The sequence below is a fragment of the Neodiprion lecontei genome, chromosome 3 (assembly GCF_021901455.1).
Source record: "Neodiprion lecontei isolate iyNeoLeco1 chromosome 3, iyNeoLeco1.1, whole genome shotgun sequence".
NCBI lineage: Eukaryota > Metazoa > Arthropoda > Insecta > Hymenoptera > Diprionidae > Neodiprion > Neodiprion lecontei.
Window position 1 is genome coordinate 7,600,953 of NC_060262.1, and position 16,595 is coordinate 7,617,547.

Genomic DNA, 16,595 nt, shown 5'->3' on the forward strand with positions numbered 1-16,595 from the left:
ATAATTTAGATTTCCTTTACCGGCATCCTCAATGGCAACTCGTGATACGAAACCCAGGTAACAGTATAAAATTTGCCCGTTCAAGAACGGCGTATTCATTACCATTCGATACGTTGTAGAATGTTTTTTGTTTTTTTTTTTTTTTTTTCTGTCAAGAGGCGTGAAACGTTTCTGGTGGCTGAAGTTTGAACGACACCATCGCGGGACATCTTACAATAATTTCTAATAACATTGGTTCTTTTTTTTTCCGAAAACTTTCAGAGCGGGCACATCCGCACATCGACCGGAAGTTATCTCATCGAGCCGGCGGATCGTCAGACGGCTGGACGAGGATTGACGGACAAACCTGTCCTCCATCAGATCTACCTCGCTTCTGCAACGCGCTCCAATTCTAACAGCGTAAATCTACCGGACGACAGGACAGGAGAGAACGATTGTGTCCTCATTGGTAAGTCGGATCTCTCTCTGCGGCTCATTTTATACACGTCAACCCGATCGGGTTTATAAATATTTATCAATCTCGCATACCCCGTTTTTCTCTCTATATGGTCACCTCTTGCACACTGTTCCTTTTGACGATACAAACGTATACTCTGATGTGACATACCTACATTGTATACAGGGTGAATTCCTAACGACTGCACGGTCCGTCGTCTGCTGAAATTTAAAGCGCACGCGCTCAAATCCGAGAGCGGCTGTCTCTAACCTCAAAAATTTTCGGACAGTTCTGAATTGAGCTCAACCGCCATCGATGGGTTTTTAAATTTTTTAGGTTATGTAACATCGGGGGAACTATCGTTTAAGTTTACGACGGTTGATTGCCTTGGCAAACGTTAAATTTTAGTCGATGACGGAACGTGCAGTCGTTAGGAATTCACTCTGTACAGGTATGTAACACGAAGTTTCGCGGTGTGAACAAAAATTGATTTCATAAACTTGAGTCATACAATTTTTCAATTTCTGACGTTTATTTTTACCAATTCAACGAGTTAGAATCTTTTACATTGGCGGGATGGCCACTGAGTTGAGAAACTTGGAAATCACGAAAGTGCCACGGACTTTCATGAAATATGGTGTCGCTAGGCGCGTTCCAATGTTTTTTCTTTTTTCAAAATTTATATTTCTTCCTGAACTCGCTTAGTTATCAATAATCATTTGCAAAGACGATAATAAACATGGTAATAACAATGTGAATGTGATATACTTAAGACCTAAGTTTCGTATTTACTAGAAGTTGACGAGATTGATGTGGACAATATCTGCACTTTTTATCGATTTTAATACGAGATAATCGTACATTGATTATTCGTCAAATTAATTATTGCATGGATAAGCTACGAACATTAAAATAAAAAAAAAAAAAAAAACTCAAGTCAGAAAATACTGGAATTGAAAACGAAAGCTTAGACACATCGATGCTTTATTTCAAATTGCTTTAAAACGATAAATAGTTCTTTTCATTACACATTCTACGCTGGCTCATCTTACTCAGAAGACTATTTTTCTACAAATTCTTTTTCTTCACTAGTCAATTCAATATCGTTATTTTTAATCATAGCCAATGTCGGTGTAATTCTGTAACGTTAAATATTATCCAACAATACCAATATGACGAAAAAAAGTCTTTCGGTGATTTAAAAAAAAAAATAGTATCCTGTTGAAAGTAAACCATCGTTGAGTAAAGTTTCACGAATTTACTAGATTTCAAACCATTTTGATAAATACTCTACATGCGACTATTCCGTATGACAATATTCATCAAAAGTTCTGTTATTCAACGGTGAACTATTCGATTCCATTGAAAAAAAAAAAAAAACAACCAACAAGCGAGAAGTCAATCAAACAGGAAAAATTCAGGGAATTTTCAAAACCATATTGAATGGCTGATTTGATTATAAATTGTGAAATATGACCAATGCCTTAGTCGATCGAAAAACGTACACGCGCGTAACATGATTTATTATTCGAGGATCTTTTCTTTAGGAGTAATTAAAACGTTTGTTTTCTTTTCACCGTTTCGGCGCCCGCGGTGATGATCTTATCCGGCGGTCATCCATCGCCCACGCCGAATAATTATTCTCATTTCGAATATCATAGACAGACAGTCTCCAGGTGTTTGGCCGGCGGCTGAACTAATCCCTAGAGCCTAGACCGCTTGGCGTCTTGAATTATAAAATTGCAGTCATCGTTTACAGGTTTAATATGCTATATTCTTACATATATACATATGAACAAATCAACGTGACGTAACAAGTATCGAGTAGCATTGGCCGTTTAACGCAACGCGCCGAATTAAACGGTACGTGTTTCATTATTAAAGATTCATTATTCGAATAATTTTCACCTCGTTTAAAATTGTGCGAAAATCGTCCCAATCGATACGTTGATAACTTTATAATACGCTCTTGTTACAAGTGTACAAAGATAGTAAGAACCAGTTGGTAAAAATTTAATAAATCCAAAGGCGGAACGATTTTGTCCCAAATTAAATTGTGCTTATAACGATTCACGCGTATAAGTTATTCGTTCTGAAAACCGAGCCTTGAACTTATGCACGGTTACGTTGTGCAAATATGTACAAGGAAGAAACGGTGCGGGTAAGTTCTCCTGTTCAACGAGCCCATGGGATCAATTATCTTTGATCTTTGCGTTACGGCTTCGCTGCATGTCTTGCTACCCACACAATTATTAGTGTACCTAATGCTTACGTGATCCGAGTGGTACAGGTGCTTAAACTGACGGATGACGACCTTCGGGATGATCTTCGGTACACGTAGAGGTTCGAATTTACTTGAGGATGTATTGAGTCTCGCCGACAAGTCGATTTAACGCCGATCACTCGACTTAACGCTCGAGATTGATCCCTCGAATATTTTACGTCTGATCATACCCGGCAGCTTCCTGACTCAGCAACGTTAATCAATAATCTCTGGTTCGTGAAACTGTGAATTGTGGCTGTGACGAGGTGATGGATGAACAGTTTGTGCACTCGTACCACCTTTTCGAGAAAGAGAGAGAGAGAGAGAGAGATACTAGCTGACACTGCGCAATCAGCTACGCATCTGATTGTGTAACGTGAGTTTAGGTATTTAACAATTAAGGATGAACAGACCCCACCGTCTAATTCGAAAGCTGGGAAATGAGAAAAAAATTAGCGTTCAAAAAATCCTTCGCAACGTTATTTACGCCAATGATGGCGAATGCGGATGAAATAATATCCTTACTGTGTGATGGAAATGAATCCGATTCAAATCGAATAATACAAGCTGAAATATCATCGATTTAAAAAAATTTACTATTACTTGAATATTCAAGATGATTAAACTCTGGTGTTTTCGATCCGACTCTCATATCTCTACGAATAGGGTTCGATTCTACAGAAATCAGTTCTATAGAGCTAATGTTCTACAGATTTTTTTCCTACAGAAAGATATTCGAGATTCACGTCAGAAATAAACCTGCATGAATTATTTTACCGGAGAATTGTTCTACAGAACATTTTTCTACAGTACGGAATCCGAGATTAGCATGAAAAATAATATTCAGTTTGAATTATTCTACAGAATATTTTTCTAAAGATTGTGTTTGACACAATGTAAATTCGGAGCAATCATCGAATCGTCTCAAAATCATTATTTAATCGTCAGTTTCGTAAATTTTGATTTAATTTAATTTAGTTTCAATTATTTGCGTTGAATTTGTGTTGGGTGTGTGAAACTATAAAACTTTTCTATAGAGAAATATTCTGTAAAAGAATTCTCCTATAGAATAATTCATACAGAATATTATCTTTTATGCTAATCTCGAAATTCTTTTCTGTCTAAAAATATTACGTAGAACGATTCTCCGGTAGAATAATTCATGCAGGTTTATTTCTTATGCGAATCTCGAATTCCATTCCGTAGGGAAATGTTCTGACGAAACTATTCTGTACAACATATTCTGTAGAAAATTTTTACTGTAGAACTGATTTCTGTAGAATCGATCCACCTCTATTTTGAACGGCTCATATCGTTCGGTTGTTTGTTTGTCCGTTTTCAAATATACAAGCTGTTTCCGAGTAAACGCTGCGGTATGTTGGGTTGCCTACGATTGAGGTGCACAAATATCGTTAAGTCAGACGTACCGAGTTATCGATAGTTAGGGCGCTCAAAGTCCTCGCGAGAGTTCTGCAGACAACTGGCAAGACTGCCGGTTCCAGCTCACTCAAGAGGACTTTAAACGCGCCAATTATCGATAAGTCAGAAGGTCTGTTTTAACGATATTAGTGCGCCTCTGTGGTTGGCAACCCAACATACAGCGGCGTTTACTCGGAAACACGCTGTATTTAATTATTTCTCAGTACCGTATACGCAAAAGAATATCGCTCTTCGTTGGACGCAACGAAATCATTTGTGTGAATATATTTCGGACGCGTTTTGAAATGACCCGACGTGACTTGACAATACTTGCCAGCGATTTGACGCCTGGGCTTTGATAAAGTAATTCGACTAAATTCGGACCGAGATGTGGGACCGAGATTCATCTAGGCGGAACTCTGGGCTCTCGACCAAAAAGTAAGAACCCAATGGCCCACTAGGTTCGGGGTTTTATCTTGTATCTCAAAGCCAAAGACACGGCGTGAAGATATTTACATATCGTACCATCAATCACACGATCGATCGCGACTTCTCGATCGGCGATCTCTTTCTTTTTCGTGTCGAATATTAGACGGGCATGGGCACCTGCCTGCCTGCTTGCCTGACTGCCTGCCTATACCTTCCTCTGTACGTTTCTGGTTATCTTATCATCACGAAGATCGAAGAGCGCGCCACGCGGTCTGCTTTCCGCCGTCGCCGATGAAGCCGCCGGCGAAATACGTCGCATCTCTTTTCACCGAGATTCTTTCGGCTCTTCTCTGTCTATCGCTCGTTTCAAGGAAGTTGCAAATCGACACGTTTCATCACTTTTATTACGAGATTTTTGTACATTGAATACCTGTCAAATTACTATCTTTTCTAGCTGCGAAGATCTCTGTAATATGGAAAAGAAAGATGCAAAAATCACTGGAATTTGAAATAAAGATCTCATACATCTGTGCTACGTTTTTCGTCGCTTCAAACTTGTTCAAAACCCAGGATATTAGTTCGATTTTATTCTATGATAAGTCAGTGTTGTCGGAAAACTATTTTCTACAAAGTTGCTGAAACAGATTTTCTTCTTTTTTTCATTTCAACTTCGTGAGGAAAAAGTGTTCAACTTAAACACCATACAACTCAATGTATAAGTACTAATAAATTCTTGACGATATTGTGGCCGAGATTCAAGGATGCAAGTGAAAGCAGTCAGTTATTGAAGAAAAAAGATGTTGCACGTTCAATTTCACTGGCTATTACCTGTAATTTACAAAACAGAAGCTCTCGTTATCCACTTTCCGTGTTTCACCGGGCTCGAACATTATCACTTTTAAATATTTAAAGTAATAAATTCCCGTGAAATGGAATTTGTATTGTGTACTTGATAAAGACCAGGCCGAATAATTTATGGAATCTATAATAAGGATATCAATCTAAGTGCAAATATCTATTTGCAATTGTTGTTCGGTAGATCCTCGGTAGAATTGAGAGATAATTGAGTTTGGTCGAGAATTGCAAAAAAAGTTTTGAACTCTGCAATGAAGCAATGCAAGATTGCCAAGCCGATCATCGTCGATTGTAAATCGTGCAATAAAGTTCGAATCCATTATTCAAAAGGCCATTACTCGAGCATTAATAATTATACCGTTTGACAATTAGCTTCGCTAGACGAGCCATCGACCTGTGACTTGTAAGTGTCGACTTGCATAATCCAACGGAAAGAGAGAGAGAGAGGGAGAGAAAAAAGCTGATTCTAGACAGGGGATATGAATATCCATTCACCTTTGACAGCGAACACGTCCTAAAGACTCTTCTCCGTTCACAATCAATCCTCCGTTTTGAGCGCGCTTATTCGAACGGTACGGCAGTCGTGAAGAAAAGTTTAAGAACGAAGTTGAAACTGAATTTCCTACAGCAGTTTCCAGGACATTATCAATCCCCGACATCGAATAGAACGCTTTGAGAAAGAACGGAAGGTTTTCAAAGGACAATTTATCAAACCCAATGCTCATCTTATTTGCAGACGTTCGTAAAGCTGTTCCTAAAGGTTTGGAAAAGCTTCCACTGATGTATCTGCGGCAACGATTATCACCACTAATGACGAACACTGTTAGGGTACAACGATTCAAATATTCGTCGAGAATGAACCGTGGCGATAAAATCTGGGTTCTTGATGCCCCGTAACGGAGCGTAAATATCGTTTAACGGGCAAACGGAATTCGATGAAAACGCCCAGCGCCGGTACACCTGACCTGCGTATGGCTGGGTGGCCTCGGCCATTACGGATAACAATTACTCATCCGATTTTACTGCCTCTCCACCCTTTCGTACGAAGAAAGGCGTAGTGCCACGTAGAGATGCGTGCTCGTGCTTCCATCGCGGCTCTAGTCTTCTTAATGGGGAAAAAATGGCACGGGTTATAACCGAGGAGAGCCTTGAAGCGTTCTGATTAACATCTCGAGTTACGTTCTCCGCACTGCAGTTCTCCTATAAAAGAAGCTCGTAGCGTGGATAAAACGGAAATACCTGTTCCAAATGGACGAATGGCCTTGAACTTTCCGAGCTACTACTTCAGACGGACCGCAACGTTTGGCTAAGACATTTTATTTAAATGGAAAAAGTTTGTATTCCGAAAACAGTCTTTTAAAGTTTTATTTCAGAGATATCCTTCCGTTAGGATTTTTTTTTTTCCTGTGATTTAAAAAAACCAAGTGTAACAATCATCTTGACCTCATGATTTATGTGGGAAAGAAATCTTGGACATGTAAGTCGATTAAGGAAACCTCAATTTTTGTAACGACGTTTTGGCCCTTATGTTGGGGTCACTTCTCAGGACACTTCTTTATTTTGCTTAAACATCTACAACAAGAAGCTTCGAGACCCAAAAATTGAGGTTTCCTTATTCGACCTACGTACATCCAAGATTTCTTCTCACGTAAAAAAGAAGTATTTCAAGTAAAAGGGGAAATAATGTCGCTTTTAAACGAAACATCGTTATCGGTACCCAAAAACATGCCTTTGACATTAATCGGTGCAATCATCAGGGTGGCACAACGGATCACCGAAGACGTGGGTCTTCCCTTGAAAAGTTTTAACATACTCATGTACGTCTTATCGGATGTAATCTTCGAATTTAGATAGGAGTAGGAAGATCAATAATCGAGATACCATCAGATGTACCTCCTGGCCATGGAAGACATCGCTCGAACAAATGACTGCAGCATCGATCAACCATCGAGACAAGCCCCTGGTGGGCCTTAGGGTTAGACACAGCAGATACGTGCCTGAAACTTACAGCAAGAATTCTTGTAACACATGCTTTCCTACGCGTTTAATCGTTGCATGAACAAAGATTGGTTGGAAGAATCGATTCGAATGGATTTGTAGCGCTGATGTAAACATTGATAGCAATACCTAGAAGAAACTGTAAAAGATACCTCGTGTTGGTAATGGAAACCTCCAATATCGCAATATCTTCACCAACAGGTATTCGAAAAATGTTGTTTCTTGCGGAAATTAGATTATCTGTAAACACGAGCAGAATCTTCCTTTCGTTTGCTTTTGCAGCTGGAAAATCCGACATTTCCAATCATCTGTTGCTATTTCAACTATAACACAAGACGCTTTTTTCTTCTTATCTCATTTACGATAATCATAATAAGACGTAGCAGCGACGAAAGTCTGTTCAATTGAAAATGATGCAGAATCTGCAGGAAATATGGCTTTATTTGAAATTGCGCCGCGTCGTATGACATAATTTCAAATCAAACCTGCTGCTATTGTGACATGCTTTTATGCAATATTACCAGTGTAATTTAACGTAAGCGCTAGAGTTCCCGGTGATGAAACCGGTTCAATTTTTGAACGGTATAACATGGTATGTGTGCCGCACAGCACAATGTCCGCATAACTTCCAATCATCTTCCGAGGTCTTGGATTTAAACGAACGCGAATTACCACCAAGTATATTTTATAATTAACCTCGTATAACTGTCGCTAGTCACTGCACGATTCGTCACTCGAGTCGAGATAGTAAGTAATTGAAGGTCCGATACAATTATTATTGCCTTGTTATTAATTCAATTTATTAGGAAGATTATCTCGAACCGCTGTTATTTATGAACAGGCTTCGGGAGCAATCGAAGCAAAAAATTATCGAATGAAAAAAAAAAAGAAGAATTATGAAGCGAACGTACTGCAGAGACTAAGGCTGAAAATTCTCGAGTCGAATTTAATTCCTAACAACAAATCTTTGACACAGAAAAAAATTGAAAATCACGATTTCCGAGCGGAAAAAAAACCTGGTGATAAGTAATTTGAGAATAATTTCATTCTTATCTAAATTTTTGACACTTAAAGCGAGAAATTTATCTAGTTTTAATTTTAATTATTCGTAGACTTTTTACTTCGCAAATGAATTTTACTTCACAAATCGCAGATGATCAATTATTCCCTCAGCTTTTCAGCTAATCACTAAAAAACTGTTTGAAAAATCGTCATAATTAGTTGTGAATTCGGCCGATGATGTTACGCAAGATCGTAACTGTGATTTATCATTATAGTAAAAACGTGTCAGTCGAATAGCGTACGATCAAGATAATATTCAATTAATACGTAAGAGATAATTTAAGGTTTGACGATCCTTAAGTACCTTCACCTATATAACCGGCTGCATTCCGAGGTTGAAGAAACTTGAAATACTTATGTATAAATATACGGTACGGATAAAAAATAGAATTTATTGTGAGCGGGCCACTTTTCATTCGATAAAGTAAGTCCTAATCGTGATAAGTACAGGTTTCTGGTGTTCGATATTCATTGTAGGTTTTTTGTTTTTTCGTTCGTCATCCGAGCACTCAGGAAACACTATTTCTCGCTATCTATCGGCTTAATTTAACAGAGTCAGTTTTCCGATGGACAGAGGTGTTTTTTAATTAATGCTTCTCCCGTGATGACTCAGGTGTTCAGAATGAATAGTCAATTAATTAAGGATGAATTGGTCGCACCAGCTGCGTGGATAGTGTCGAAAAAAAAAAAAAGAAATCGTTTGAAAAATCTCTAGCGATGTTACTTACACCAATGCCTGTAAACACGAATAAAATGACACTCCTACTATGAGATCGAAACGATGTTGAGAAAATTTTAGTAAAAAGGTTTGTAGTTTGGAACGTTCCAGGTTTCTCTCAACTTTGCGACAATTTTTGCTACATTACATAGTCAATCCTTAATTTGTTGATGCGTGTCAATCGTCCGCGCACAGCAACGTGTCAAGAAATTTATGCTTTTCTCCCACGCCGAGAGGAGAGTTGAGAATTTAATGAGCTTGACAACAAGTGTGGGCCTTACACCTCAAGGTGTGGCCTTTGTCATTTTAATTTCAATGCTTCTTATGCATTCCTCGCGAGACAACCATCAGTACTGTACGAAAATAAAATCGACTCGTTATAACATGCGGATTCCTATAATATTTTATCAAAAACAGACACACGCTGTCGTGAAATTTGATGGCAATTCCGATATTAAGTATTCTTATCATTGTCACGACGTAAAAAGATGGTCATAGTAATGCGATTTAATCCTTAATTCAATTTTCGTGTTCTGGATCATGTAAGTCCTTGTCATTTGTATAAAATGAACGCTACAATTCTGTTACAACGACTTAAACTTTTATTTATGTGTAGGTTGAAAGTTTTACAGCGTGGCTGACGCCATGTTAGTACGAGCAGTAATTTTCACGTTCGCCAAACTCCGAGCGTTGATCGTTAATTCTCAACATTTCGAATATCGAATCCGACACAAACATGAATCATGCACAATATTTCCGTGGTGTAATAACTCCAATAAGTAAAGCCGTGATCAATTTTCCATCCGCACCTGCAGCACAACGACGCGCTCTCGCAATATGAAAATTCCTGAACGTTGCACAATGTAATCTTTGCCGGATAATTTCTGCAGGCTACGCTCACAATCAGTGTCAGACAATCTGCAGATTCATGCACCGTTGGAACAAAAATGGTCATTGCACATTCTCCGTGTAAATTGCAACTGCTGCAGGTTCGTCATACTGTTCTAAACAGTACGAGCCTTAATTACAGGGTAGAGATACGCGGCGGGAATAATTTTTAGATTTTGCAACAATCACGCTACTCGAGGTAATTGCCACAATAAGAGAAAGACGAAGTCGAGATGTTGTGCGCAGTGCATACATTCGTCTAAGACTTGCGGAACGATCATTTTAATGCCGAATTGGAATTGCCGGTGAAATTTTGCTGCCGTCGTGTTGAGATTAGAAAATCCCCCCCACCCGCAAAAAAAAAAAAAAAGAAAAAATTGGAAGAATTAACTTGCGGGCAATGCAGTTATCTAGTTTGTCATATTTTTAAAAACTTTCACCACTTTATTCCGTGACTCGTTATTAGAAGATCGTGACAAAATGTCAGAAATTGTAGAAAACTTCGGTTCGAGTATTGAAACATTAAAAATATTGAATTTGTGTATGTTACTCGAAAACAAAGTCTCTAAAATTCTCGAAATTTCACCAACAACTTCCTATCGTCACAGGGGATAATATTTTTGGAATAAACGACTGCTTGGATAGGGTTTTTCGTGTGGAAATTGATAAGTAAATAGCCGTGCGGTTCATTCGTATTACGCATGTTCAATCGGATTATTTTCTGCACCATCACGATACCATTGTGCGGTCATTTACTACAGCGAAGTTGTAACTTTTTTATAAATTCATTCTTTCCTTATTACCTCCCACGCTGGGGTAAAGAGGTATTACGTGTGTATAATACCAATGCTAACTTTGGCGAATGAGAAATCCGACCGTCGACCGCCTGAGGTTACTCTTCATGTGCTCGTTGAGATACGTTCGTTCACATGCAGTGCTAATAATAGTCAGCCGCAAGTAGCGCCGTTGATGCGTGGGCGAATTGTGTGCCGATTTTTCTTTTCCTTTATCTCTTTTTTGTTTTTTCATTCCCTATGAATTCTTCGTTGTTATACCTTGATTAAATCAGGCTTCATAGTTTTTCAAATTTCAATAATTATTAGAAGAAACGTCCGCACGCGAGAGTTTTTGAAAGTTTGGAAAAATTCAGTGCAAGTTTAATTTTACGAGAGAAAACAATTTTTTGGAAAAAAAAAACAAAAAAAAAAAAAAAAACAGATGTTCTCTTGAAAAATAAGAAGACAGATTTGCGGTTATATATGACGAATATAAATGGATAACCGCAAGTGCTTGTCACTTTACTTATACATACATACGTACAGTTAACGTAAATGTTTACGCAATTCATTGATTAGGATAAAAATTCCTGGATCAAAATCTACGAAGGAAAAAAATAGAAACCAGGCGTCTCGGGCGTTAAATCATTGCTCGACCAGGATAAAAGCCTTGACTGAATTAAACATGTAAATTTCTGCTACTGACAATAAGCATGCTGACACACGTGATCATTTCTTGCAGCCAGACACGCGTACAAATCTATTATATGCAAGTACATGTGTACTTGGTACAAAATGATTCATTATGGATACGAAGGTTTCCGACTTTATTGTTAGTATGGTATAAATGGGGAGGAAATCAAGGCAGATTGAAAGTCTGACTGCGCATGAGCGAGTCTTTGACGGATATTCATGCAGGTTGGCCAACTGAAACTTCAGCTACGAATTGCGGTGCAAACAGTATGTTGGTGATGCGAAGTTTTTCATTTTAAGGTAGTTGGGTAGCGACAGTAACGCCATCCGACGGATAATCGTGAGCACTGTATTCCTCAAATAATCAGAAAATAAATTTGGGAACGACGCGTGATTTTCTTGTGTTGCAGTCTGCTTGAACCCTCGCTATAACCTTTATTTTTGTGAATCAAAACGTCTGATCAGTTACGATTTAAGGGGAGATTCGCGAAAGAATAATAAAAATAAAGTGTTTCAGCGATTTCATATCTAAACAGCAGAAAATAAATAATTTGAACACCGCGCGTAATTTGCATACTTGCGATGTTGCCAAATCTATAATCTAACCGAAATCACAATGGAAGTTTTTTTTTTTTTTTTTAGATTATATTTTTAATTATTAATCCTAAATGTCCATCTTACCTTATTCAATATTTTTGACCCGTCCAGCGTCCCCAACATTTTATTCCAAATCAACCAACTCAAAACTATCAGTTTTTATCCCAGTCCCTATCTACACAATGTAAAATAGCTCAAATTTGAAATCAAAACATTTCCGAAATTATTGCCCAACCACCTTAAGTAGATTTCAAATAATTGATGTAATGATTTTGGCAGACTCGAAAAACTTTATTGCATGCTGATTGATTACTGATGCGAGTCATCGAAAGTACACAATTGCAATTCGCCACTTTAAATGTGAGAGAATGACTCATCATGCCTCGTTTCGAGGAAGTTGGCACCCCTGTTTCACAGAGAAAAATGACCGACCATTGAAGTTCATCTATTTTACGCATGCGCAATCGGTCACTTAGTCTGATAATTTTCACAGATTCCTCTCGGCATACCGGGACGATCTCTTGAAACTTGAAAATCAAACGCGCATGCGCCAAATAATTCAATACCATTGGTCAGCGAAATCTTCTCGCAGCTATATTTTTTTCTGCGATGCAAGCGAGCCAACGTACGGAAAATGAGTACGTTTGAATTTTCAAAGAGCATAAGAATTAAATTCCGACCGTTCTTTGAAGAATCAACTTTCCGATCCAATAACAAATGCTTCCCAAACCTTTCCGAGTCACTACCTCAATTATTTAAGATTCTAACCTCGAAAATTCGTATCAACTACATCGCCGCCAGAAACAGAGTTTGACAGCTGAAACTCGGGATGGCCAGCCTGCACGAACAGCCGATAAAACTCGCGCATGCGCGGTGTTGATTTTCAAGTTTCAAGAGATTGTCCCTGCATACGCTGGCATGCATGTAAATTATTACATTATACTATATTCACCAGTTTCACCGAAATTTGGTCATTAAGTTCTTTTCGCGCCCTAGTCGTTCTTGATTTCATATCAAGATTCCAAAATCTTTTTTAAAACAGCAAAAACAATTTAGCAGATTCGTATAACGAATATCTCCGATATATTTTTGAGATCGAAATCACGCGGCCGGAATCCGGTAGGTAATGCATAACAGCGACGGGCGGTTATGACATCGATTAATCGTTCGGAAGCCAAATTTCTCAAATCATATACCCAAGGACTCGTATTCTGGCACGGAAAAAATCTACGCAGACATTCTTTCCATGACACGTAACAAATTGTTAGCTTTACCGCTATGACGAATATACACGAATTCCTTGGTCTTGCAGCGAACGCGTCTAGGCGTAAGGATCAAAGTTTATTTTGGCAAAGGCCAAAGCCATTTATAATCGAATTAATAGTTCGGAGAGCATCCACTTTTCACAGAAGAGCTTATGCTCGGATGCCGTTTTTGCAATTTATTCTTTTATTTGTTTTGTTCTATGTAATCAAACACATCCAAACACATCATTCATTCACGAGTCTATTCTCATTTGTGTTTTGTTGTTGTTGTTGTTGTTGTTGTTATTATTATTATTATTATTATTAACCAGATTGCTTGACAAAACTTAATATGAAAGTACTTCAAAATAAAACTAAAAATTACAATGAAAGTTATTTGGTAACGGTTTACACGGCATTGTTATTGCACATCAGTATTTCTTAAATAATTCCAATTAATCTTTTTGCAGTTCTTGCTTTTTATATTTTTTATAAAATTTTGGGACTATTGAAGTTCCACGGCAATATACTTGTAACTTATCCATCCAATTTCTTTTTCTACTTCGTCTAATTTAGAACACTGTTATGTACACTCTAGATTAGACTAATTACTGTTTTATTGGCTGATCCTCAAATATCCCATAAGTAGCAACACTATAGTATATTCCGTACACAATGATTCTTGATAATACATGTAAAAGGTATTTAGTGTTTCGATAAGTATTCCATGATTGACCGTATGAAAAGCTTCAGCTAAATCTAAAAATACTGCTGCAGTTGGTTTACTTTGATATAAATTTTCTAAAATAATTTCAGTTACTTTAGCGATTACATCTTTTGATCCAAATCTCATCTTAAACCAAACGGCGAGTTTGAAAGGATTTTATATTTCTTTAGGAAACCTGTGATTCTAACATGCAACAGCTTCTCGTAAATTCTTGCAAAATTAGATATACGTGAAATGGGTTTGTAATTACTAGGGAAGTATTTATCACAAATCTTAAAAACAAGACCTATTATTAGGCTCAAGAAAAATTCAGCTTTTGACTGATTTAAATTTACGTACATTAGCTTCATTACTTTTAGTTTTTATATTGCTTCATAACTTTTTCCCTACCACAAAAAATTATTCATTCAAATGATTCGCCATATTCTCTTTGTCTTCAATTTTATCCCTTGTAATATAAAAATTTCTTACTCGTTTACCCAATTTTTTTTTATTCACATATGACCAAATTCTCTTGTGATCAATAAATTGTAAAAATCTGGTTATCTGCGTTTTTTCTATTTATCATACAAACGCTCTTTTTCCATTACACATCCAATGAATTCGTTAGTTATCCAATCTTTTTGTTTGTGTTGTTTTTCTTACTGAATTTAGGAACCAATAGCTTTAGTAAATATGGCCCTACATTGTTCTACGAAAATATTTTTTCATATTGCATCTAAAAGCCAAGTAATTAAATCTATAACATAAGCCCTGTGAACCTAGATTCGAGTATGTACTACTTTATATGTTGAACAGGAAACTCTTTGTTCGTGGACACCATTTTTCATATACACATCCTGACTTTCAACTGAACAGTTCAGTCAGTGAAAAAATTAATTGTGCAACTATTGGGACATCGTTAAATACAGTTCCCAACCTATGTCTTATTATCAACATCAAATCAGAAGCATGAGTGGTTCTTAGATACTGTAAATAAAAAAAAAAAGAGAATAAGAACGACTAATTCGCTTGGCGGGTAAAATATAAAATAAGACGATACAAGAATCACTGGAAGAAGATTCTCATATAATTACATGTAATGAAAGACGAAAGTGGTTATAATTTGTGCATCCAACGATTCAATTGACGAGCGTCTATATACCATTCGCAATTCCGTAGAAAGATTTTGTCATAATTCATTTCAAGAAGATGTACACAAAACGATTAATCATCTGCCCACCTAATCACTGATCAATATTCATTGATCAGGTCTAATCGATTTACGAAAAAGGGCTGATTCATAAATAAACACTAACGACACGTCACATACTTATAATGTATACCATATCCGTACATTATACGAGATACGCGTATACATGTATACGCATATAAACTAGCCTTGATGAATTGACGCCTCAATCAATTGCCTGCATTTTGTTATTTTTATATCTTCTTCTCATCGGCAATTAATCCTTCCTTTCAGATAACATCGACGACGAGGCGCCGGCACTTTTGATCGACGATACTTCCGGCCCGAAGATTTACGTCGGCGAGCATCCCAGGCGGGAAAGACGTTCTATATACCGAAAGTCTCACGCCGAAGAATCCAGAGAGGATTACTACGCTGACAGTGACGATTTTGGGAGGGATGATGTCAGCGAGTTCGTCAGACACGGCGATCAGCGGCAATTCTTGGGGCAATATCAGCGGCCCCGTAACAGGTTATATTCTTTATAATCCATTTTCACCTGCTGCCGAGCTTCGGGCATTGATCATTTCAATTGGTCACTGTGCGACACGCGATCAGGATGTAATCCGAGAAACATTAAAATGATCGTAAAGTCTCAATACAATAATTCTTATATCATTGACGAACAGCTTTATAAGCTTATAATATTGTTTAATTTATGCTTTCAGGTATTTTCCTAACGAACGTCGAATAAATCCTCTGCAGAAATATCAAAACTACGAAATCGAAGATCCTTTTAGTTCTTGGAGACCACGGCGAGCTCTTCCTCAGGAGTATTTCATCGAAATAATGGTCGTTGCCGATGCGAAGATGGCCGAATACCACGGGGAAGGACTACAGAACTACATTCTCATCCTGATGAGCACCGTGAGTATAATAATTTTTACCAATTTATCTCGCAAGAATTATCGTTACTCGTGCAAGTCTCATCAGCGTTTTGTTGGTTCATAATTGAGTAGCCGGCATTTGAGCCGATTAAAAAACGAATTATTAATAGTAAAAGTATTTGATCTCTTCTACTTGCCCCCTGTCACTCCGTATTTGAATGCAACAGACCGAGAGGAGACGCTGAAACTTAGCAGGCAATGCGATCTATTGCGCATGCGCAAAATAATGAAACTATTGGTCAGCGAGATTGTATCACGGTAATACTTTCGACCGCAAAGTAGAGGAGCCAAATTACTTGAAACGGGGTATGATATTTCAAATTCTCCTGCGTCAAGTGGCAAATTAAAATGATGTTGCTACGATTGTAACAT

General features: G+C 37.7%; 1 protein-coding gene across 3 annotated transcripts in view; it reads left to right on the forward strand.

The window, feature by feature from the left end:
* LOC107226279 (A disintegrin and metalloproteinase with thrombospondin motifs 9) overlaps positions 1-16,595 on the forward strand; it is a 178,227-nt gene that overhangs the window by 137,014 nt on the left and 24,618 nt on the right. For all 3 annotated transcript variants that reach the window (XM_046733915.1, XM_046733914.1, XM_046733916.1), the window contains 3 exons: positions 262-448; positions 15,571-15,808; positions 16,005-16,203. In XM_046733915.1, the coding sequence (XP_046589871.1) occupies positions 262-448; positions 15,571-15,808; positions 16,005-16,203 (624 nt within the window). The remainder of the gene's footprint in view (positions 1-261; positions 449-15,570; positions 15,809-16,004; positions 16,204-16,595) is intronic.